At 36.5% G+C, this 26,706-nt stretch overlaps 1 protein-coding gene across 1 annotated transcript; it reads right to left on the bottom strand.

Moving 5' to 3' along the window:
* Positions 1-280: 280 nt before the first annotated feature.
* Positions 281-26,360, bottom strand: LOC103524896 (coiled-coil domain-containing protein 18-like). Its single transcript, XM_026820167.1, has 7 exons — positions 26,009-26,360; positions 8,879-8,937; positions 3,364-3,551; positions 1,874-2,008; positions 1,396-1,595; positions 599-826; positions 281-307 (listed from the first exon to the last, which is right to left on the bottom strand). The coding sequence occupies exons 2-7, from the start codon at positions 8,890-8,892 to the stop codon at positions 281-283; spliced, it is 792 nt and encodes a 263-aa protein (XP_026675968.1). The 5' UTR covers positions 8,893-8,937; positions 26,009-26,360.
* Positions 26,361-26,706: the final 346 nt, after the last annotated feature.

Here is a 26,706-nt window from a genome sequence, read left to right as displayed (position 1 = left end):
AAGGAATGGCGTATGATGGGGTAATGAGGACGTTATAGGGTTAAGGAATGGCGTATGATGGGGTAATGAGGACGTTATAGTTATAGGGAGAGTGAAGAATGGGTGAAAGCATGAAGAAAGCGAATGGGGGTTAAAAAGTGAAGAGAAAATTTTTGGTAATTGGGAGGACGTTATAGGGTTAAAGAGTGAAGAATGGGGGAAAGCATGAAGGAAGCGAATTGGGGGTAAAAAGTACAGAGTAAATTTTTGGCGATGGGACAGAAAATGATAGGGTAAATGATTAGTCGATTGAAGGTACAGAGAAGAACTGGGTAGAGCCAAGAAATGTAGTCTTAGTTTACCATGAGAATTTAGTCTAGAACTCTAGAAGAATAGTAACTAAGTTATGTAGATGGAATACTTAGTCTAAATTTCACGGGCCCGGTTGTCCCTGCTAAACCGTGAAATACCTACGTGCCGCATCCCAAATAACGTAGCCCATCCGCCATCTCTTACAAATAATGTAAATTAAGCACTGCAGAGTAAACCAGGATACTATTGTATTAGATACTTTTGCGAATTCCAAGTGCAAATTTCAAAGTTGCTCCAAACCATTTACCTCTTCAACCTCCGATGTCAATTTGGCCACCTGCGCCTCCAGTTCCCTCTTGGATTTTTCCGCCTCCAAGATCTTCTTCTTACAGGATTGTTCCACTTCTCTTAGCTTCCACTCGAAGTCATCCAGCAGTTGTTGTTCCTGTGCTGTGTTCACGTTTCGCAGCTGATTGAATTCGCTCTCGAACCGCTTTTGTAGAATGGACTTCTGTTTGAGCGCTTCATCTAACGCCTGGAAAAGAAAAAGTCGGACGTTAAACAATACCCTAGTGAGGGAGAAATGGCCAGAGGGACTGAGGGGAAAAAGATTGGGAAACTTCAAGAGGAGTTACCCACAAGGATAAGCTCGAACCGCTTTTGTAGAATGGACTTCTGTTTGAGCGCTTCATCTAACGCCTGGAAAAGAAAAAGTCGGACGTTAAACAATACCCTAGAGTGAGGGAGAAATGGCCAGAGGAACTGAGGGGAAAAAGATTGGGAAACTTCAAGAGGAGTTACCCACAAAAATAAGTGCAAGCGAAACACATATCGCTGTGGCCTTTCTTGGAGAAACGTACATATTACACCAATAGATTGATAGAATCCCCCATAGCAGGCTCTCATCTGGGAGTCATAGCTCACAAGTCGCTAGAGCTAGCTAGAAAACTGCCCTGGTAGCAAAGTGGGATACTTGCCTGACAGTAATTAGTTTGGAAAATGTCTTAACCCCATCTATAGTAAAGTTGTTAAGTGCACTACCTACTTTAGCACTGTTATTATAAATGTGTATTCTTTCCTGACGATCTTGAGCAATTCGGTTACCTCTCGCATGATTTTCATTTCCACCTCGGTCTCAGCCTTTTTGATTTTCTCCGCTTCTTTGGCGACTTCTTGGTTGCGTTTGATTCCGTTGAGTTCTTCTTCCAGAGCTTTGATTTTCTCGTTGGCATCAAACAGTTTCTCTTCCAGTTCTCGGATTTTGAAGAAATCGCACGCGTCCTCTTTCCTTTTGTTTTCTTCGGCTGTTGGGAGAAGAACAAAAATCATTACAAGGGAAATTTCAGGCTGTTTAAGGTCCCCCAGTCAGCCTAGTTAGCTTAGTTGGTAGTGCGTCTGCCTTGTAAGCGCTAGGCCGCGGGTTCGATTCCCGCCCGGGGCGGATTTTATCCTGATGGGATAATGTTCGTTCTCGGAACGGCTGGCTTTCTCCTATCCTGTTTTTTGTGGAAATTATGGAAAATCGTGGTATTTATAAGTACGTAGATTATAACACTTATAGTCATAACTTTATGAGACTTACCTATTTTCCTCACTAGTTCCTCAGTGAGGTCGGAATTTTTCAGTCTGAACTCTGTCAATTCTGCCTCCAGTCTTCTGAGCTTTTGACGAACATGTTCCGATTCTTTTACGGCCGAAGTCATTTCGGCTTCTTGTCCTGAAATTAAAATAGTATTAGAGCTTATTTATAGTGTTCGAAAAGGACTAAAAAGTCCCTTTACGACACTACTGTTTTTGTGGTGACATCCTCGAATTGGAGGACACAGTGGAAAAAAGTATGACTTTTCTCAAGAACGACATACCTACTTATTTTGTAGGAAGATAAAACCCCAACTTATACCGAAATGAAACTCCAGAAATGTTCTAAACTCTCTTTGCACAAAGAAGTTTCATTTTCACCTCACTTGCAGGTGTGAATATTTTTAGGGAAAGTTTGAAAAAGTGCTGATGGTGTAGAAAAAGTCCAAGCTGGAGGTTCAGCTAAAAAGCATCAGGGCTATCTTGTCACAAGCATACATGATTGTTGGGCTGACCATTTTGATTTATGGTGAAAAACTTCTCAACTTGTATTTAAAGTACCTACATGGCCAGGTACTGTACACTTACGTGGCAAAAGTATATAATATTATGACGTCAAGTCCTTTGACTGTGCTTTCACGACCCACTTTTCTTTCAGTTGTTGTGAAAGTGCGAGAAACGGGGAAGTACAAAAAAAGTTCCGAGTGAATTTTTATGCAAAAGTTTGCGTTCGCCTTTTGTTTATGTGTTTTTATTTTCCCGAAAAATGTAAAAACGAGCTCAAAAGGAAACGGGAGGCAATAAAAATGATAAAAATTGACATCTACCAGTAAAGTGCCCCTCGAGGAAAGCTCGGAACATCCAACTTTTTATTCTGTCACAAATTTTATTTTGTCGAGAGCAGTTTTGACATCGACTGATAGTATATTTGGCTATTTTGTTTGTTTTGCTCTTTTTACCCTCTCCCAAAAGTCAAAATAGATTTTTCAGCTGTCGCTGTCCGTTGGTGGTCATTCAAAAATCCCCCCTTCTCTCTAAAAAAACACAACTCCGACCCAAAGTTGTGACTTGTCGAAAAACATTGAGAATTTATTTCCATATGCATTTGCATTGATTTGAAATTTTGAATAGTACCTAATACAGTAATACACTCTACTCTCTATGTGGGTATTGTGGGTACTTGTGAATACTACGTATACATTTAACTCTAGCGGCCTACCTAGCACATGAAGTTATTTTGCTATAGAAATTTAGCTACCTATTTAGACGACCCACGTGGGGTTATGAATTTAGATAGCCACAACCTGTTGAAATTATGAGACTTCTACTTGTTTAAAACTTATAATTAGGAAGAGCACTCCTTGCTATACCAGTAAAATATAGAAATGATAAAGTTTTTATCAACGTATACCTATCTATTTTATTCTTGAAGAGTCTTCCTCATATTTTTGTCTTTGCTTGAAAAACGTTACACCAAGTTTTTGTAAAACTTACGGTCCATGGCCCATGTTTTCGTGAGCACTTGGTTCTCCAATTCCCCGATCTTGCCCTTGAGCTGATTGAGTTCTAGCTGCTTCAGCTCCAAATCGGAAATCAGGTTATGAATCCGATCTTCGAATTCGGATTTCTCCGAGAGCAGCGCTTGGATCCGATTTTCATACTCCGATTTCTCATTTTCAAATCTGAAAGAATCGAGAATTTTATACCTAAGATTAGAAAAGTGTCTACGTATTTAGGAATACATAATTAGGGAATGTTTTTTAGCTAAATCCCCTTTAGGGATGTTTGGTTTTTACGCAAGCACCTAGTTCCGGTAAGAGGTCGCGATTGATGATTTAGCGGAAAGCACGATTGATGTAAGTAATGTCGGATTTTTTTTTTTTTTTTCAAAACCGAGACATTTATTTTGTACCTATTTATGACATTTGCTTAGAATATAACTATCTAGTCTAGTGCATATTTTCTTTGAGAATCTGCAGCTGTATTCACACATAGTTATGTTGTCGAGGCCGTGTTTACGGTTTCAGTCGACAACGATCGACGGCCGTCGACTATGTGTGCAAATTTACACACAGCTTACCTAACAAGGTCTTTTATGTATTTTGAATTATTTTTTATTTTTTACTTTTGTTTTTGTTACTTGTTCTTTTTGTATTCTTGTTGATGTAATTTTGTCACCCGTCAAATAAATAAATTAAATTAAATTAAATTAAAGATCTTTTCTTGTCCTTTCTATGTATTTGGAGTTTTTTACATGAAAATGTAGCTGCAGTTACCTCCATCGTACTCATTTGTAACATTTGTATTTTTGTAATATTGATAAAATATTACTGAGCCCGTGTTGAGTCATAGTGGAAGAGTCGAAAAATCATAATTTTGGCACCGCGACAATCTGTCCCTAATTATTGCTACGGTCAGGTAGTTTTCGGGCCAAGGTACGCGAGAGGTGGTCAAATTCCCATTCACTTGAAGTTTCAAGTGAAAAACAAAAATTGAGAGTTTCGAGTACTCAACCTGCCTCGGTGGCGTAGTGGGGCGCTCGCCTGGTAAACAGGAGGACTAGGGTTCAATCTTAGCCGAGCCATGGAATTTTAATTCTCATTTATTTGAGAATTTGACCACATAATAATAGACCTCTAAGCTCGAAGGGTTAGGTGGTAGAGAACTCCTCCGGCGTTAACCTCCCTTAGTCGTTACCTTCCACTTAAGAGTCTATTTTTGGGTAAATGCTGGGTATCAGGTAGGTACTCAAGTTTTAGAATATGGGATTGAAAGAACGACAAGGAATTTTTCATTCCTTTCTCTAGATATTTTTGTGTTGTGTTTTTAGGTGATAGAAGGAATGTCTTGTAGGAGGCCTCTGGTGACTTTTATGTGTTAGAAGTGTTAGAACTGTTAGAATGACTCATCATGGTCATTAATGGATTGCTGGGTCAATTTTGTATAAAAGCTTCTGTGTCAATTTTATCCACCCAAATAGACCTTCTGAATACTAAGACTTGGGACTATGATGACAGCAGAAATAGACGTTCTAGAATAATTTATGAGTTATACTGTGACTGTCTACACTAGTGTCACTATCATCTGCATCTAAAGCTTTGTTGAATCCTGGTGTATTCTTCTGCGATTTGACAACAATAGAAGCTGATTCACTTACACTTTCTACACTTTCATTCCTGGATATGCTATTGTGTATTTGTTTCGCAGGATTATCAGAAACGTTGCGTACTTGGTAATTTCTTTCTTCCTCGAAAACTGGATGAGTAATACTATTGTTGCTGTAAGTATTTATAATAACACAGCCGTTTTTGTCCAATGGTTTATGGTCGAATAAAGGTTTATTGATATTACTTTTAACACTTGTTTGATCATTTATACTGTCGTCTACATTGTAAATTACTGTGTCGTTATTAAAGATACCGTTTTTAATTAGCTTGGAATTATTACCACTGTTATTTTGTATTGAGTCTGCCGAATTTTGTTTGTTTAATCTTGTTATGTTATTACTGGTATTATTTGGACTCACTTGTTTTATCGTATCACTATTCCTTCTAATACTACTTGCATTATGTTGGACATTATTATAATTCACTTGACTCTCGTCAGAATTATTATTTGGGGTATTTTCACTTTGAGATCCATTTATTTGAGCCCATCCAGTAGATTCTCAAGGCGACGAGGTTATTTTGGGACGCACATTGTTTTTTATCCACTTGAATCATGAAACAAAGAAACTACAAGTGAAACATGAAGCGCAGAGTGCATTCTGCTTCTAATTGTTTTCGGAGTGAAATTATCCAGCAGCCTCGCTGGAGTCTACACTGTCTACAGTAATGCACTGGCACTCCCAGAAAAAAATAATAATAAACATGAAGCGCAGAGTGCATTCTGCTTCTAATTGTTTTCGGAGTGAAATTATCCAGCAGCCTCGCTGGAGTCTACACTGTCTACAGCTCTACAGTAATGCACTGGCACTCCCAGAAAAAAATAATAATAGATAATAGATTATGAAAAAAAAAAAGGAAAAAGAAAGTAATATGAGAAAAATGTCAGAGAATTACGAGTATTTCCTATTAAATTTACTTAAAAAAGGTTAAAAATACCTACAGTTTTGAAAAAGTCTTCAGATTCATAGTGAAATTATCCAGCAGCCTCGCTGCAGTCTATATTGTACATTTATACAGTTCTACAGTAATGCACTCTTAGAATATTATAATAAATAGAATAGATAATGTAAAAAAAAAAGAAAAAAATGTTATGAGAAAAATGTTAGAGAATTACGAGTATTTCCTATTAAATTTACGTTAAAAATAGAAAGTCAAAAAGTTTAAAATGAGTGGATAAGTCTGAAACAAAAAGGTGTAGATATCACATTCCTATGGTGTCCTTCTCATTGCGGCTTATTTGAGCTTTCAAAGCATCTTTTTTATTCGCGTTATTTATCTTTTTATTGTAGAATGCATCTGGAGTATTTTTCAGTAGAGCTGATGGTTTTGCAGACTGAGATGGTTTTGAACCATTGGATGTACTTGGACTAGGTGAATCAGGTTTGTTCTGGACTTGATTTTTATTCTGTAACAAAGAATCAGAAGAGCCAAGTTCAGAATCATCATCAATGGCCAAGAAACTGTCAGCTAGTAAATTACATTTCTCTGTTTCCGGTGAGTTTGGCGCGGTATTATATTCTTCATCTTTACTTTCACTTTTGTTCAAACTTTTCTTATTGGTTGGTTTATCCGAGCTATTACTTTGTCCCATGCCACTGTCAGATTGTACAAACTTTCGAAATATTTTAGACGACTTTGGTGTAGACACAATTTTATTATCAAAAAAGTTCGATTTTTCTTTGCCTTTTTTCTTTAAAAAATTGAACATTTTATACTTTCAATAGTTTGAAAGTTTATTTTCACTTGGAATTTATTTTCACACCAATTATTTTCGAAAAAGACACATTATTAGTTCAAGCCGTAAACTTTCTCCCTCTTCAGGAGTAGTCCTGAAGACACTTGAACTTTTTAATACTGTTTCTGAAGTCCAATAATTGTCTATAACACACCAATAAATTTGTTTGCACTGTAGACTATTAAAGTAACATTTGGAAATTTTCAAAGCTGGAGGAACAAGTTAATAATGAGAGTTTTTACTTAAGAAAACGGAAATTAGTAGTTACGGAAAATTAAAATTTAATAGTTATTGCTTTTACTCGTTTGTTTCTCTAAGCTTCAACTTTTATTTGTAATACCTACCAACCTAAATTATCTATCTCATTCCACTCAAAGAGGTGGAATAAATACATTTTTGTCTCAATTATGACCCACTTAACATTAAAATGGCTATGGCTGTTCGTGTAAATATTTTTTGAGGAGTATGTAAGTAGGTATTAGGCAGGTATTCTGCATTCCTATGCAATTCGAGCAAATTCAAATATTATTCAACAGCCCTACTGTTCCTATTTTTATAAAATTTTCTTCCTCAATCAAATAAATCAGTTGAGTGTAAAACTCTTCCAATGGGAATAACGAATAACCATTGCTTTCAATTTCACTAGAAATTCAATTCATAACGGCCGTCCATAACATGGACAGTTAAATACACACACATTTTGTTTACATTTTTTTTCTAGATATGATTTACTGAATAGTAAACAAATTCAAATTAGTGTACGCTTTTTTTATGTGCATAAAAACAATGCTCTAATAATGCCTACTGCGTTAAATGGAAATCCTGTGGATTGCGGAAGTTTATTCGAAATGGTATTTTTGTTCTAACGCACTCATACACATGAAGCAACATTTCCGGAATGCTTAAATTTTAATTTTTTACACCAACACGTTGTTTGTGCTATTATTTATCTGTACCATAAGTTATATGACTTGAAGAGTTGAAAATTTACGCTTTTGGCCTGGCTTTCCCTATTTCTCCGTCCTCGTTCTTCGCTGCAAATTTTCTCATAAATTGAGCAAACTTTCTATTTTCTATCTCCCAATATCCCATACCTACGTTTTCATCCGTTTGGTTTGTCTTCGAAGTTATTATTTATTTGGATTAGGAGGATAGTGACCGAATTATTTCAGAAGAGGTTTAGGGAAAACATGCAGGGTTGTTGATCTCTGTTGAAAATGTTGAGCACACCTATCGATTTTTTGAGTGGATCAGCAGTTGTTGAACAAAATTCAGAACAAAATATGCTACACATTATTCGACGTAAATGCCATTCAAATGGCTTTAATGTGGTTAGCCATAACTTCTTTGGTTTGCATTGTGTCGAGAGTTAAAAAATACATAAGCCCTTTTGGCCTGGCTTTCCCTATTTCTCCGTCCTCGTTCTTCGCTGCAAATTTTCTCATAAATTGAGCAAACTTTCTATTTTCTATCTCATAATACCCCATACCTACGTTCGTTTTCATCCGTTTGGTTTGTCTTCGAAGTTATTATTTATTTGGATTAGGAGGATAGTGACTGAATATTATTTCAGAAGAGGTTTAGGTTTAGGGAAAACATGCAGGGTTGTTCAGTTTGGCTCAAAACGTGGTTGAAATAATATTGAGCACACCTGATTGTTTTCTAAGTTGAACAAAATTCAGAACAAAATATGCTACACATTATTCCAGGTAAATGCCATTCAAATGGCTTTAATATGGTTAGCCATAACTTCTTTGGTTTGCATTGTGTCGAGAGTTAAAAAATACATAAGCCACATGTACTTAATACATTGTATAGGTAATTACCTAGGCAAAAAATGAGTCCCGAATTTTGAATTGACTGGATGGGACGGGGCGGGGTGGTACCGCGCTCCTTATCAGCCCCATCTTTATTTCTCTTTATGTTCAGCTTGACTCAAAGAAGATATGGCTAAAAATATTCTACATTTCTACAATCTCCCTGAATTTGGGTAATGGTTATTGACATACACAGGGTCGTTAAAACCTACATTATTATAATCTTCGGATACACAACGTACGTAGATTGTAGATAATATATGTACAAATGTACATACATAAAATCTTACCTTTCCTCCACCATTGGTCATATTAAGCTGCTTTTGTTTTTGGCCCATTATGTCTAGAACTTTGAACAAGGAAGAAAAAGAACAAAACATAGCTACGATTAGGGATCTCGTTTTGTAATAACGATAACGATATGAACGATAGTTATTATGAAGAACGATATTAAATTATTAAGAACTATATTAACTTTGTCGGGTGTGTACAAAGTTCAGGGAGACAAAGTATTGAAAACCTTAGCAATTTGTAAATACTCAATCTTGTTTCTGGTTGGTCGATTATTGAAAATCGAAATCTTATTTCTGGTTAGTCGATTACTGAAAATCGATGAACCAGATATGAGACCATTTGCAAGAGGCAAATGAGATTTTTGGGAAGAATTTGACAGATTTTTACCTCAGGACATTTAGCTTTTAATGTACAAATCCTTAATTCATAATATTTAGGGAGGTTATACTAAACATGAACTTTTCAAGCGTCCTGTGGATGTAATTAGATTAAAAAAGAACAAAAAAATTGCGATTCAAGCAGAAAATATTGAAACGTCTGTTCAGTAGATAATTGAGGAAATTGTCCGCCTAGAAAAACTCCCAAAAATTTACGTTCACAAGCGAGTATACGGTTTCACGAAGCACGTCCTAACAGAGATGAAATAAGAGGTGTTGAATTGTTGATGTTTAGAGCGCGGATGACTTTCCGTGTCCTGGTCGTATGAACGAGATCGTGTAAGTATGATTTTGATTGATATCGGGTATGAATTTACGAGCTGTACGTTATGTTTAGTCACACGCACGGTGTCACACGCTTCCGTATAATTTTCTGTCTCTAGAGACACAAGCCTTCGTATTCCCGGGATCCAAGTTGTTGGCACTCTAGTCTGGTGAATTGTTGATGTTTAGAGCGCGGATGACTTTCCGTGTCCTGGTCGTATGAACGAGATCGTGTAAGTATGATTTTGATTGATATCGGTTATGTGTTTACGAGCTGTACGTTATGTTTAGTCACACGCACGGTGTCACACGCTTCCGTACAATTTTCTGTCTCTAGAGACACACAAGCCTTCGTATGCCGGGATCCAAGTTGTTGGCACTCTAGTCTGAATTCGAGAACTAAAAATTGTGAGACACGGTCGAGAATCTATTTCCAAAACGCAAGATACATTCGAGACGGAGGAGAGAAAGAGATTGTGTGAGAGAGAGGAAGAGGAAGAGAGCGATCTATTTCCAAAACGCAAGATACATTCGAGACGGAGGAGAGAAAGAGATTGTGTGAGAGAGAGGAAGAGGACGAGAGCGAGAGAGAGACATAAATTTCAAGTTGATTTACACCTACGTCATCGAGTTCATCTTTTGTATCTTGTCTTATTCTTCTTTCTTTTTCTTTCGAAATTAATTTTGGAAAACTACAAAAATACAGTTGGCGTGGCGGCTGAGGTTCACATAGGGAAATCAATTAATACTTAGGTACCTACAGTAACTACCCATTTCATCAGTCTAAAGTCTAAACTCCTCTATCCTCTCCGTGTTGTCAACTCTTTAGAGAAATGCCGAACAAGAATATGATTGATGTAATATTTCAAGATAGGTATGCAACCCAAATAGCATACCGTTACCCACAGAATAATGTAATACCTAATACCTACCCAACTGATATCTACATAGCTATTTATTGGTACAGAAAGACCGAAGACACAATATATCCATCCTAAACTACTTAATTATGTAGATATCTTGAAATACCCTTAAAAAATAGCGAAATGTTCTGTTTCCCCTATCGAAATTATTTTACTAAAGCCGCCAGATAAATAGCCCAGTCAAAATGTGACGCTCTTACATTGCGAAGTGCCAACCGTATCTCCGTTTACAGACTAAGGTTAAATTTCTATGCTCCTAAGTACCGTCTTGTTGTGGAGCCATTGAGCCAATGCTCTTGTTCAGAAACATGTAATTCAATTAGAAAATGTAATTGTAAAATAATTGCTTTTAGTCTGAAATTTACACAAAGTATGTACATATGAGTGCCCGAATCATTGTTCATGCTTCATATTGCAATGAGGGTGGATATTGATAAATAATTCAGACCTACTTCCCATTTGTTTTCGATATTTTGTCGGTGCCTTATTATGGTAACTGCACTCAATGTCGGCTTCAAGTTGACGGAAATCGAATGAAATTGCTTTTAGTCTGAAATTTACACAAAGTATGTACATATGAGTGCCCGAATCATTGTTCATGCTTCATATTGCAATGAGGGTGGATGCAAATTGATAAATAATTCAGACCTACTTCCCATTTGTTTTCGATATTTTGTCGGTGCCTTATTATGGTAATTGCACTCAATGTCGGCTTCAAGTTGACGGAAATCGAATGCCTACGGTCCAATTTATACTCAGGTAGAGGTCTACCCCCTATCTTCTTTTCCCTTTATTTCCATTATTAAATGACCCGTCCATCTTTCATTATTCACTAAATTAAACATTACATAGTTGAAGGAAGACAAACGACTCAAACGAGCATTCGACAATGTTGCATAAATAATAGTCTGTACAAAATACCTAGGTAAAATATGATTTCCCCCCTAGTGATATAATTTGTCAAAATAAATAATCTAGGCGCCCCAACGGGCTGATATTATTCATTTGAAGAGCGTAATTCAGTGAATGAAGCATGTAGGGATGGGGGGCATGGGGGCGTTATCCAAGGCATCAATGCTGTGACCGAACCTCTTGGCAGAGAACTCCCGGATGTCATGTTAGGCCCACGACGTCCAGAATATTTTGGAGGAAAATGTAAACAGAAAAAATCTCAACAAAGTGGCGGGTTCTGTGGTTTGGAGGGAAACGGAATTCAAGACCCAGTTATAGTGTAGTTAACTGACAAAGAGACGTTCCAGATAAAGAGATTCAAAAACCCCCGCAAAAATATAAAAAATAGAGAAGCAGATACTCGTAAAGTAAAGAGCAAATGAACTGGTGGGGAGAGAATGGAAGTGGATTTAAATGAAAATGGACTGTTTAGAAACCAGGAGTTCAGGATGCAATGACCTGGAATTTGTCCTCATAATACTATCTGTTACATTGTACAAAAAAGTATATAGAACACATATTATTTACAAAGAAAGAGTTGAAAACTTTCTATAATAGTTTACATTTTTTCTCCGAAGAAATAAACAAAATAGGAGCTTTTCTTTTTTCCAGTTTTGCTACATATTTAGTATGTGTTCTGTGTGGGTACTATTAAATACAGGGTGATATAGTAGTCAACTCGCCATAAAGGAAATTATTAGAAAAACAAACATCAGAAAAGGTAAGAACTATCAAGTTATTGTGTGATGTAAATGAACATTGAACAGTTCATTAGCAGAGGTAAAACCTGCATCTCCACTAATGGAATAGTGGATGTGTCATTTTTCTCTCATTCACTCATTGACTACTTACAAAGATAATAATTATTTTCCTACAAACTAATGGAAATATGATTTTCAGATGTATTTATGTACCTAATACCTATCTTATATGTAGGTACTTATCTATTTTAAAATAATACCTAGGTACTTGGTCCGTATTTCGCCACTTATTCTACTGAGGATACCCAAGTTCTTCGTTAACGGAAATTTTTGGGAAAATTAGAAAAAAATGCGAATTCAAGATTCAGTTTTTGATTTTTCCCTGTACGCATCTTGTTTACATCAAGTACTACTTCGGTAAACACAAAAACTACAGACTTTGTGTGCCAGTTTTCTATTTCAGCTGGATAGAAGAATATGGGTCACAAAGGAATATTATGTAGAAATAGAACTTGGATCGAGAGGGTTTTTCTTAGCTGTATGGGTGTGCTTTTGGTTTTCATGGTACTTCCCGTTTTCAGTACTGAGCTATAACTTATGTGGGAGGGATGAGTTGGGAAGGAAAAGGGAAGAGATCTTGTAGCTGCTAGTAAGAGTGGCGTCAGCACATTATTTTATTTCTCGTAATGTTACATTAGGGAGAACTCTTCTTCACTGACTCCAGTGTACTTCATTTTACGGGGTGGTGAAAAGGGGGAAAACTTCATATGTTCTGCAATTGCATGCAGAACGAAGATCCATGTATAGCTACCGAAATGATCTATTCGCCTACTATTACCAATTCCTACATATATGTAACATACCTATTTATTTATTTATTTACTTTTTACTGTATAGGGTAAGTGTACCATTTACTCGCCCACCTAAAAAACGTACCATTTATTGGCCCACCTGCCCACATTTATTTTTCTAATTTTTGTTTTTATGACTACAATTTTGGAATTCACTGACTCCAATGTACTTCATTTTACGGGGTGGTGAAAAGGGGGAAAAACTTCATAATATGTTCTAGAATTGCATGCAGAACGAAGATCCATGTATAGCTACCTAAATGATCTATTCGCCTAATATTACCAATTCCTACATATGTATGTAACATACCTATTTATTTATTTACTTTTTACTGTATAGTAGGTTAGTAGGCCTAATGTGGTTAATTGATTACACAATATACCTAATTTTTAATTGAAAAAATATATTCACTCTGATGCTACTAACGATATTTCCTATGATGTAGACGTATAAGATTATGATGTGAAAAGTGCATCTCCACTAATACGCGTAGTGGATGTGCCAGTTTTGCTTCATAACAAAAGCCGACACATACCTACATTGAGAATCTCTGGTTTTGCATCGGAATTGTTAATTAATTAACAATATTTAACAAACAATGAAAGAATTTTCTCAGACGTCTGGGAAAGCTAAGTCACATAAATAATGCTGTTATTCCCTCTCTCTTCCATTCTCTTTCTCCCATCCATTTTATCCTTCTCTTTCTCAGACCCATCCTGTATGAAACTATGAGCATAGATTTAAGATTTCTAGTAAGTACATTGGCGCTTCAATTCTTTGTTCGTTTTCGAATTGTGGTCAGTATACACCATTGAGCTATACGCGGTGGACCTACGACGTGCGCCGAAGATTGACCGTGTATGTTGTTTAGGGGCTAAGATGTCCCTTGTAAAGAGTCCACATTAGCGCATCAAACACTCCACCTAAGCCTAAGCCTTGAACATACCTGGTGACAATGAAAGCCCATAAACGTCTTTAATGTGTACAACATAATATGACATTGACCACAAAGGTTTAATGAGGACAGAGAACAACCATCATGTTCATCAGTAGAGAGTAAAGAGTCCACATTAGAGCATCAAACACTCCACCTAAGACTAAGCCATGAACATACCTGGTGACAATGAAAGCCCATAAACGTCTTTAATGTGTACAATATAATATGACATTGACCACAAAGGTTTAATGAGGACAGAGGACAACCTCCATGTTCACCATTAGAGAAGTGTAGGTGTACCTTCACTTGAGATGGAACCTTAATTACAATTCTAATTATCATCTTTGTGTTGAACAATCTCATCGTGTCCTCCCTTTTGTTCGAAATTCCTGGAAGAAGAATTGGAGCGAAATCTAAATTACTGTCTTCGGTGTAGTCAAACAAATTAAAAGAAAAAATACAAAGAAAACGAGAAAAGAAAAGCCCTGCCAGCGCAGCGGTCTGGGAAAGCTAAGTCACATAAATAATGCTGTTATTCCCTCTCTCTTCCATTCTCTTTCTCCCATCCATTTTATCCTTCTCCTTAGGGAGAGAGAAAGAGAAAGAGAGGGATGGGGAAAGGGAGAGGGAGAGAAAGAGAAGGAGGTTAAGAAAAAGGGAGATATAGAGGGAGAAAGAGATATTGAGAGAGGGAGGGCGGGAGATGGAGAGAAGAAGAAGAAGGAGGGAGAGAGATGTAAAGAGGGAGAAATGGATGAAGAGAGAGAGAGAGAGAGGGAGGGGGAGAGATATAGGAAGGGTGAGAAAGAGAAAGAGATAGGGAGGGAGATATTAGAGGGAGGGAGATACAGAGGAAGGGAGAGTGAATGGAAGGAGAGAAAAAGAAGGAGGGGGAGAGAGATATAGGACGGGTGAGAGAGAGAAAGAGATAGGGAAGGAGCTATAGAGGGAGAGAGAGAGAAAGAGAAAGAGAGGAAGGGAGAGAGGGACAGAGGGATGAAAGAGAGGGAGGTGGAAAGAGAGAGGGAGAGAGATATAGGAAGTGTGTCATAGAGAAAGAGATAGGAGGGAGAGAGATAAGGTGAATGGAGAGAGAGAGAGAAGGATGGAGAGAGGGAAAGAAAAAAGGGAGGGGGGAAAAAGGGAGAGAGAGAGAGAGGGAGAGAAAGACGCAAATATCTATTGTACCTACCCCGTTCTACCACCTCACCAATGTCATAATGTTGTAGGACAGAGAGGAAAAGGGAATAGGAAAAGCTTTAGGAGTTATTATTTATTTATTTTCTCGTTTTTACCCTCTTTTCCCACTGTAGAAACTTCCGTAACCGAGTGGTTTTACGAGTATATTAGGCTTACACAATGGCAGAGTAGACGTTCTTTTAGCTATGTGGTTCGAATTCGGGATAGTTATCTATATACTTACTATTACTAATCAACCTTAAAGAATCTTCGTGACCGAGTGGTTATCACACCAGCTTTTTTTTTATTTAAAATAACAATAGGTAATACCCACTCCTCACACCCATTTGCCACAAAAACAAAAGTTGGAGTTTTCACCCCCAACCAAATAGGTAGGTACAAAGTGATTTTTCTAAAAAAAAGTAAACCACAACTTTTCTTTTATGTAATAAAGAAAATAAGATAAAGGGGGGGCCCCTTTTTTTTTTTTTTTTTTTTTTTTTTTTTTTTTTTTTTATCAATTCTTTGTCGGGGTAGAGGGACCATACAATCGGGGATCATTCACAGTCACACATCAATCGCCATTTGCCAAGCTAAAAATGGTGATGATTTCAGGGTGCAATAGAATAGGTATTATAATACTGTACATTCAGCAAAATATCCTTCATAACATAGAGATGAAAACAGAAAGGTACCCTTTTGATTGTTTCATTTGAAAATTTTAGTGTGAATCTATCTTAGGTACTTGTGAGGCAATGTTTTAAAGTGCGTTCATTTGTCATTAATATGAGCTACAAACCCAATACAATGTAGGAGTTACCTACCTGAGTCCTTTAATTTCTCTTTCTTAGGCCCAATTTTCATTTGTCATATATGAGCTACAAACCCAATATAATATGTAGGAGTTACCTACCTGAGTCCTTTAATTTCTCTTTCTTAGGCCCAATTTACTTCAGGGAAGAAACTTAACCCAATACCCCAAACAATCTCATGAGTAATAAATAATATGGAACATAAAATAAATAAAAGATGAGGGGTTAAACTGAAGAGAACTTAAGAAGATCAACTTATAATTTCTTCTCCACTCTTTCTTTTCCCGTCCTTAACTTTATCGCATTTCCTTATCTTTCTCTTCAACTCTCCTTCTCTCCCTATTCTTTCTTCCCTTTTCTTATATCTTTATTTTCTTTGTCCCTGAGGTTACATTTCAGTTATCAATATAGTTTGTTCTTATCTTCTTTTTCCATTATATTATTTCAATTCTATCACACCCTCTTTCTTTCTCTCGCTGTTTTTCTCTAATACGTTTCTTACTCTATTTCTTTCTCTCCTACTTAAGTTCTTTTCTGCTCTAACTTATCTATGACCTATTCCTCTCTCCCGCGCTCTCTCTCTCTCGAGCTCTCATTTTTCTCACTCCAAAGCGGGAAATATTCTTATTGATTTCTCATTTGAGTGTCAAAAAGAATTCAAAGAGAGAGAGGGAGATAAGTATGAAAACGAGACAGGGAGAAGGTGAGAAAGGGAGGGACATGGATTGGGAGAGAGGAGGGGGAATCAGGGGAGAGATAGAAAGAAAGGGAGATAAAGGAAAAGAGGCAGATCGAAAGAAAGTGATAGAGAAAGACAGGAAGGGAGAGGGAAGGAGAGAAAGGGGCACACAAAGAGGAGAGGAAGTGAATGAGGGAGAGGGAGGGAAAGAAAACAAGGAAAGAAATGGGGAGGGAGGAAAAGCTTGATGTATTCAAGTGCAACTTGTTAGGTACTTGACTACTTGAGCGTAGTCTTTTTTCTTTTTTTTTATATTCTTCTGCTGAAAATACAGGATGACAAATTTGCTATCAAGTGACAAGATAGATACCTACCAATCTCAAACCAAACTCTGCTTGTGTTATAGACTCTCTCTCTCTCTCTCTCTCTTTCTCTCTCTCTCTCGCTCTCTCTCACTCTCCTTTTTTAAGAAGTAGTCAGTCACTGTATGTGGAATTGCCAAGGTTTATAGTATCGAGATTTTTACCTTCCATTTGGCAACAAACTACCCGCTTCTTCTCTCTAACTTCAAGCCGCCCATAGATGTTACAGTCGTTAGCGTTGGTACACACAGTATGTGCTTGTTATTATTTGACACCCTGTATGTGCTTTGTGCTTATTATTATTTGATTTCACTCAACAACTTTTTCTGTGCTTAAGTTGTCCTCAACTGGAGCAACCTTGTGTGTGTAAAGTGAAAATATAAGGTGTGAACTTCATTTTAAACTTCACTTTTCATTGGTAAGTGTATTATTTAATCATTTCAACTGGAGCAACCTTGTGGTAGAAATCAGGGCCTTCTCTTGTAAGGAGGTCGGTCATGTGGTACTCGGCCCAAAAATTTAAAACTTGGTACAGTTTAGTGTGTACCATGTATGAAAATAGGAATATATTTTTCAGTAGACTGCTTAAGTGATGACGTAAAATGTCCAAAAAACGGGGAGCTGCACATATTCCTGAAAATTAGGTACATATGTAGGTACGATCTGAAGTAGGTAGTTTTCAAGCTATCGCAGGACTATTTCTCAGACGTTCTTACAATTTTCTTCCTGTTTCATTTTCTATATCTTCTACTACTCCCCTCTTTTTCATCTCTTCCTCCTCCTCTTCCTTCACATTCTCCTTTTCCTCCTACTTCACTTCCTCTTCATCTTCTTCCTCCTCCTCCCTCTTTTCTGTCTCGGCTTCTTTCTCATCCTCATTCGTCTCGAGTCTTCTTATTTCTTTTCAAACTTTCAGCAAATCTCCGGCAAAACAAGCTCTCAGTTCGCTAAACTTTTCCATGACGTTTTCTAATTGTTGTAAAGCTCTCTGAAAGCTGAAAATACATTTGCAACAAGAAGTGCACATCCCTCCTACTCCTCCTCCTCCTCCTCTTCTTCTTCTTCCTCCTCCAACTTCAAAGTCGTATAGAAATTTATAGATTTTTTGCATGTCCTTAATGCTTTCATAATATCGCGTCTGAGAGAATTATCCTATTTGAGACTGACGAGAGACAGAATCTTGGCGGTACTGGAACGAACGATGCGCGTTTCAAGTTTGAACTTTTAGATTGACGATTTTTAATTTAATTTGTCTGTCATTCTATTTGTCTGTTCTGCGAATCACCGAATGGTTGAAGACTTATTCTGTTGGGATGAAATTTGGTACACCAAATCCTTACATGCATAAGGAAGGTGACGTGATTTTGTTACTTATGGATGTTGCAATAAAATTACAAATATTTTTTACAGTCTAAAACGTAGAACAATGATGTTAGATATTAAACGGTATAGGTAGATAGGTAATGTTAGATGTCAAAAGTTATACATATTATGTAGTTGTAGATGATGTAATTTTAAATGTTAAAACTTGAAGGTAGGTAGGTAGATCATGTTTTTGATGTTGAAAGTTTCCCAGTCACGACATATTACGATGGGTGGAATTACCTAGACTTCTTTGTTGTGTTGTTGTTGTTCTTCTTGTTGTAATTTCGTCGAAGTTGTTGTTGATATTTTCCAGTCTCCTTGATAGATGCTATCTCTCAAACATGTTTTGCAGAAGTTTTCAATGAGAACTTTTCGTTCTTTTTTCCGAGATATTTAACTTTAAAGTTTTCAATTTTTCATCAAAATCCTTGAAAAGTATGTTTACAAAAAACGCTGTAACTCATCAAAAAAAAAGTTATCACTGCAGTTCAAACGCTCGATAGAGCGCACGACGTTCTATTAAAAAAACGTTTTACGCAAAAAGGGCAAAAAATCCATATTTCCCTTTTTGCAGCCAGCTCCTCAATTGTAGGTACCTATACAAAATACATAGCTGTAGCTATACCTCTAATCTGGAACTATCTATGTTAAAACCTTCTAGAATCTAGAGGTACCTAGATAGCTACCTAGGTATTTAACTTCTTACCTACCTAAATTTTGTACCTCGATTTCGAACTATAAATTATTATTGTCGTTATCTTTATCATCTTCGTTGTCTGAACTACCTACCTTCCTATTACTAGTTTGGATTTTGAAACTTTACCAAACTTACTGACAGAAAATCATTACTAACATTGCATGGTATATGAATAGTGTAGCCCAACTCGGGGTGGGAAGTGGAGGATTTCTTTTTGGACCGAGCTTCAGTAGATCAGAAATCTAAATATGTATTTAGTATAGCCTATTTACCTTTAAAAATTTCTTCTCTTCTGAAGCTCGTTTCTCCTGTTTTAGGGTGATAGCGCCTGTACCAAACCATAGGAAAATATGGGGTTGGAATCGGTTCAGTTTCCGAAAGGAAAATTCAATATGTAGCACAAACCCATATTATGATTAAAACCAAAACCATCCCGATTAGCACAAAGGTATTTCACGGTTCTAGGAACGGTAACCAATAATTCAATTACGTAGAAAAAGGTTCGGGATTTGCATACTATGTTACTTCAGGAGTACAAAAATCCCCACCAGTATTATTGTTTGAAAATAATACGGAACTCATTATTATTTTCGAATACTGTGCTGGGAATTACAAAAGATATTGCTATAAAAAATAAGATACATAAAAAATTTGAAGTCTTAGCTTTAATTTGACACCAAAATTAAAATATAACAGTGTCCAAAAATAGAACCAGAGCTAATTGAAACTTAAAAACGTGAAAAATGATCGACTACTGGTACAGTCACCCTAATTATTATTATTTTCAATAGGTACTAATTTTCTGTTCTTTTCTACCTGTTTCAGATAGCTCACTTCCCTCCGGATCAGAGAAGCAAATCATCAGCAATCCTGCGTTTACGTTTGAACTACACACTAGGTACACCAAAGTAAAAAAAAAAAAAAAAACTAATTACATACTTTCTTATAACTAAGTTATCATGATCACTAATTTTAAATATCCATGTTTGAAGTAACAGAATTCAAATCAAAACTAAAACAGGAAAGAGCATCAGAAGAAGAGTTAGAGACAGCAAATTAGAAAGACCATATTGCAAAAACAAGAGAATTAAATTAACAGAAAGATGGAGAGGAAGAAAGGAAGGTGAATAAATCAAGTGAGATCTAAATCCTTCCGGTGAAAGTAAAAGAAAAGTATAAATCAAGATAGAAGAAAATTCAGTTTCTCGGATCTGCAATTGCTTTGTTGTGTAGACTACAATAATCATAACTTACACAGGACATAAAAAAAAACTTTGACACACTTTCTCAATCTCCAGACGATAATAATAGCTTGAAATTTTTACCAGGAAATCTATCTGTAGTTTTATAGGAGGAAAAGGAAGTAGGAAGAAACTAAGACAGTGAAATCCCATTATTTCATTTGGTAGCGTTCTTTTGGAAGATGGAAAAAGAGGATCGCTTGCTTTACACATTAATTACATACCTAAGCATTAAGGATTATTATTAATCTATTACCTACAAAAAAAAATTCTCGAAATTTAATGCTTTTCCGAAATCAAATCAAAAGAAAAATAAAGAATTATCTACATAATATGTTATGTAGAATTGTAGAGAGTGAAATTTTAGTATGTTGTCATTATTTTTTTGTCAGGATTTTGTATAGAAGTCTATACCTCATAAATAAGGGTGACTGTAAGATAAATAGCTAGCAACTTTAGCCTAAACATAGTACCTACTTTTAGTTTTCTCAAGACAATAATAAAATTTTCGTTTTTAAAAAAAAGCAAATTAAATTTAATTGAGTGCGGATAAAATATTGCTAAGACGTTCTGAAATAATATGTAGGGACGTTGCTCTAAAAGAAAACGAAAAATACAGAGGTGGAGAGAGGGAAAAGCGAGGAAAAATATCGGATTACATAGATTTTAAACTCGAGTCTTTTGACGTAAGAGGGGAACAAGAGAGATAGCGGAGAGAGAGAGGGGGGGAGAGAGAGAGAGAGAGAGAGAGAGAGAGGTAGAAAGCTCCAGTGGTATTTTCTAATTTTTTTTTTCCAATAATAGTTCTACTCAGTAGTATGTCTGATGATTTAAAGTTTAAAGGATGGAATGGATGCATACAGAGTAGGTAGCACAAAAAATACGAGGTATGTAGATACTCACCTCCTTGAAAGAAGAAAAAAAAAGGGAAAAGAGAACAAGAAAGAAGAAAAGGCAGATCAAAAGGAAAGAAGGAAAGAAAAAGAGGAATTGAAAGAAGGAATCGAAGGAAGGGCGAAAGAATTGTATGCAAAGAGGAAGGGAGACCAAATAAGAGACCTAAAAGACAAGTATCCAAACTTGATACCGGGACAGTGTTACTTCATGCCTTTATTTTCAAACCCGATCAAAAATTAAACACCCTAGATTTTTTTATTATTATTGTTGTTGTTTTTTTTTTTTTTTTAAATACCATTTCAAATCTACGTATTTTGGAACCTCATTTTCAATACCTATGTATTTTGGAATCTCCTACCTACCTATCTAGCTATTACACCCACCGCATGCTTCACAACTGAAATGATATCATTTCATAATACCTAGATTCTATTTATTATGGATTAATATTTTCATCATTATTTGGCAACCTAAATTTTCTACTATCTAATTTAACTCATTTTTTAACCCCTTAATCAATTTTTACATTATTTTTTATTTCTTTTTTTTTTCTTTTTCTTCTTCTTATTAGTTTCATTTTAAGGACCATAGCTATCCCGAATAGCTTAACGGTAGATAAACTATCTTGGAAATACTTAGCTAAACAAAAGAAAATGTACATACCTACCCTTTGGGTTCCAAAATTTCCCCATTACATCTTTTGAATCCAATAAAAACCCGAGTTTAATATGATAAGATCTTAATAAGGCATTAGTGAATACCTGATGAATGCTATAAAATAGGTCATTAGGATTTCGAAGTTTCATTTTCTTCTTCTTCTTCTTCTTCTTCTTCTTCTTCTTCTTCTTCTTCTTCTTCTTCTTCTTCTTCTTCTTCTTTTTCTCTCGATATTTGGAGCATCTAATAAAACCATTCCAACCTCCGTGGCTGAGTGGGTATCACACTAGGCTTGCATGCAGGAGGTCCGGGTTCGATTCCCGGTGGGGCCGAATAGGATTTCGAAGTTTCATTTCAAAATTGCTTTCCGCTGTTACAGTATAAGAAATACCTGCAGATACCATCTTAATTTCAAAAGATCACCATTTGAACCATTATTATGTAGGTACATAAGTAGCTATCAAATCTACAAAACAGTTTAAGGTAAATTACCAAACATGCTCTACATCTACAACTAACAAAAAGAGAATCCTATGTAAACAGTTTAACAGTAGTGTAACAGAAAAATGTAATTTTTCCCAATGAGTAAAATCTTAACAACAATGAATAAACTTGTGGCAATGTAAATAGTAGTAAAGTAATGTACAATCCACCAAAGAGAAAAAAGTAAAGTACCTGTAATGAAAAAACGGTTAAACTTTAATAATTATATTGTGATGTCACTGCCAAGTTGAAAATATCCGGCCGGCGAAGGACCAACTTTGTCAGAATGAGTCACAAGACGACTACCATCCTGATTCCTCCGGCACTGAGTAACAGCAGCTGTTCCCACCCCAGATACGCCACTAGCGGTCCACCAATTACCTGGGGAAGTGTTACAGAGGCGACGTTTGTGCTGCTTCTCACAGTGGGAATATGTGGTGCCAACATCGCATGCTGTCGATCCTTGAGAAAATATTCCTGAACAATACATTAGTACTCCCCTTCTCTATTGTACTCTCCCCTCTTTTTCCTTATTCTCTCTTTACTTCCTATCCTATCCTTACTTCCTTTTTCCTCCATTTCTCCTCAATTTCTCCTCCCTTATACACCCTATCTCCGTTCTGATAATTTCCTCTCGCCTTTTACAATATCTCCAGCCATTCTACTCCTACCCTTGGTTCCTTTTTGTACCCCAGCGGGTGGTAAGTTGCCTGGACCTACCCATCTGAGTAATATTCTCCTTCTGCTTCGAAGATAATTTTTCCCTTTTTCACAGTTCTTACATTCGAACTTTATTTAGAGAAGGAAACCCCGGGCAGTAGGTAGTTAGGTACCGTAAATAGGAATATATTTTTCAGTAGACTGCTTAAGTGATGACGTAAAATGTCCAAAAAACGGGGAGCTGCACATATTCCTGAAAATTAGATACCTATGTAGGTACGATCTGAAGTAGGTAGTTTTCAAGCTATCGCAGGACTTTGGAGTTCGGGGTGCACTCAGCCTCGTGAGGACAATTGAGTAGCTACTTTAATCGAGTAGCGACCAGTGGCGGCATTACAAGTCAAAGTCAAAGAGACGAGCGATAATAAATATGATGATTGCAGATTGAGTAAATAAAAGACTTGTAATACTGTGATACCCACAAAGTTGTGAGAAAGCTCTCTGCTTTAACACAAAGATTCATCTAATAAAACCATTCGATTGATACAGGTTAGTTTGTATAGCATTCATCAGAATACCATTAGAGGTTTTATACCCACAAAGTTGTGAGAAAGCTCTCTGCTTTAACACAAAGATTCATCTAATAAAACCATTCGATTGATACAGGTTAGTTTGTATAACATTCATCAGAATACCATTAGAGGTTTCAGAGCTTGTGGTGAAAAGCACTAAAATTCTGCATTGTTTAAAATTTTCCAATTGGAAGCATTATGCATGTGTTATGAAATGTTTCACGGACAGATAACTTCCCCATCGTTGAATATTAAATGTGAATTGCGTCCGTCATGGGAGAGGATTGAAATATAAAACAGGATATTGTCGTCTTCTGGTTTCACTCGGATTTCAAATTTCTGCACCTCGATTGTAGTGAGGAGAAATGATTATTTTATTGTGCTTAATTTTATTGCTACTAGGTATTAGAATATTCTCAAAAAATATATTAAGGCCAAATCCTATGCCTCAGCTGGGATTGAACACACGCCCTCGTGTATACCAGGCGAGCATCTTGACCACTACACCCCCGGGGGTAGTACCACACAAAAGACAGAATCGGTCTCGTTATTCTCACTAACTCTCAGTAATAACAGACGGAATCGGTAACGACCAAATGGCAGACAAATTTCTACCATTTGTTAAAATCTTTTTCTGAACTCGAAATTTACAACCATGTGCAAGAATTGAACCCACTCCCTCTCTTTCCTTCTCTCTCTCTCTCTCACTCTCTCTCTCTCTCCTTCCCTCCATCCGTCGTTCTCTATTTTTTCTCCTTTTCTCCCTCCCTTCATTCTCTCTCTGCCCCTCCATCCATCTCTTTCCCATCTCTCTTTCTTCCTCTCCCTCCCTCTCTCTCCTCTCGCGCTCTCATTCTTTCTCTGAGTCTGACAGAACACAAAACACGAAATCCATTTATTTTTGTGAAATTCACATGCAGATAATATTTACATGTCACATGACATAAACACCACCATCTTGTACCAGTTGGAGGTTATTGCTAGTCTTGGTACTTCACAATACACGATGTACAGCAAAATATACAGCATTAAATTGATTTATTTCTTCCACATTGCATACTCAAAAAGATGCCAGGCGTTCATAGAAATTTCATCTCTTCATGAGGATGTTATTGGTTTGATCCTACAATCGAAATACGAGTGCAAAGGTGTATTGTTTACTTTTATTTTATTTACCTAGTAATAGGGTGAATGTACCAGTAGTCGACTTTACACCAGTAGTCGATCACTCGGTCATGTTTAGTTGATTTTAAGCTATAAACGTATATCCTATTTATTCAGACTTATGTGGCGTATGGTACAGGTGGGCCAATAAATGGTACATTTTTTAGGTGGGCGAATAAATGGTACACTTACCCTAGTAGGCCTAATGTGGTTAATTGATTACACAATATAATTGTTAATTGAAAAATATATTCACTCTGATGCTACTAACGATATTTCCTTTGATGTAGACGTATAAGATTATGATGTGAAAAGTGCATATCCACTAATACGCGTAGTGGATGTGCCAGTTTTGCTTCATAACAAAAGCGGACACATACCTACATTGAGAATCTCTGGTTTTGCATCGAAATTGTTAATTAATTAACAATATTTAAGAAACAATGAAAGAATTTTCTCAGACCCATCCTGTATGAAACTATGAGCATAGATTTAAGATTTCTAGTTAGTACATTGGCGCAATTCTTTGTTCGTTTTCGAATTGTGGTCAGTATACACCATTGAGCTATACGCGGTGGACTTAAAACAACATTGAACAGCTGATGAGAAAACTTGGTTGATAAAAGTGGTTGTAAGTCCAGAAATTCGAGGAAATCGGATGGATGAACAAGGTAGGTATTGAGGGATCCACTATTATTATGGGAAGTCAAGACTTCAAGAGTCTCATTAAACAAAAGATTTTTTTTAGGTTTGATAGAAGGAACTATAGGTAATTACAGAAGTTCTTAGTACTGAAATCGAAGAAAAGACAGGATAAGAGAAAGCCAGCCATTTCGGAACGAACCTCATTTATGATGAGGATAAAATTTGCCTCGGGTGGAAATTGACCCACGACCTAGCACTCACACGGCAGACGTTCTACCCTTTTAGCTAACTGGCTTGAAAATCTAGGTAATAATTGTCTAGCTTCAATTCCTGGAAGGATTGAGGGAAAATCCAGCAACGTCATAAAGTGATTGGGAATGCAAAATATGATGAAAATAAAATGGAATTACGTATTTGAGCTAAATGGAAAGAATTTAAACAAAATTTCCAGGAATTTCCATGGAATTCCAATTATGAAGTGCGTTTTTGACTGTAAATGACTCAGAAACCCTAATATACAAAATACAAATACATAATTGCATATCCACAATGTGCCCCAGATTACTTAATAATAAAATTCTTATTACTAACCTACACCAAGGAGTAAGCAAAATAAAATCATTCAAAATGTCTGAAAGGGTTACTTACTAGTTCTGGCCAGTGACATTGGACCATCCAATCAAGGAGACGTCTGGTTTCGAGTCCTCAATCTACAGGGTGTTCCCAAAAGTTCTTTGCAACACCGTTTCCTGCACACGCTTCCGAAGTACGCACTTATCGCGCACTTCACTGGAAGAAAAAAAATCGAAAACGCACACGAATTACGATAGTTCAGACGAAACTGTCGAAAGTATTTGCTAAAATTTGCGATTTTCACTCCACGAACATGCTCTTTCGTTAGGAAAAACCTCGACCATAATAATTAGCACCGAATTTAACAAAGCATTAAATTTTAATTTTTAAATAATAATTCTCATTTATCAACAACACCTTTTCCTCTCCTGTGTCCCTCCCTGTCTCTCTCTTTCTTTCGTTTCCTCTCTCCATCTGTCCCTCTCTCTCTCCCTTACTTCCCACTTTTTTTACCTCTCTCTTTCTCATCTCTCCCTTCTCATGACAATATAGAAAGATAAGTAGAGGTATAGGTAATTAATTAACAAAAATAATTTTTCGTTTAGTACCGACGTACACAGAATAAATCTTTTGTTTTCAAAAATACAGGGTGATTAAAATGGACTGGTCGATGGAATTACTGTTCCAGATAGTCCTCTGTATATTCTGGAATTGGATAGTCTATATTGTTCCTGACCTAATACTGTTGTCTTTCTGTGTAGATACAGAAGTTG

Source organism: Diaphorina citri, unplaced genomic scaffold (genome assembly GCF_000475195.1).
Source record: "Diaphorina citri unplaced genomic scaffold, Diaci psyllid genome assembly version 1.1 scaffold124, whole genome shotgun sequence".
Taxonomy (NCBI): domain Eukaryota; kingdom Metazoa; phylum Arthropoda; class Insecta; order Hemiptera; family Psyllidae; genus Diaphorina; species Diaphorina citri.
The sequence above is the reverse complement of the archived record's forward strand: the minus strand, read 5'-3'. Positions and strand labels throughout refer to the sequence as shown.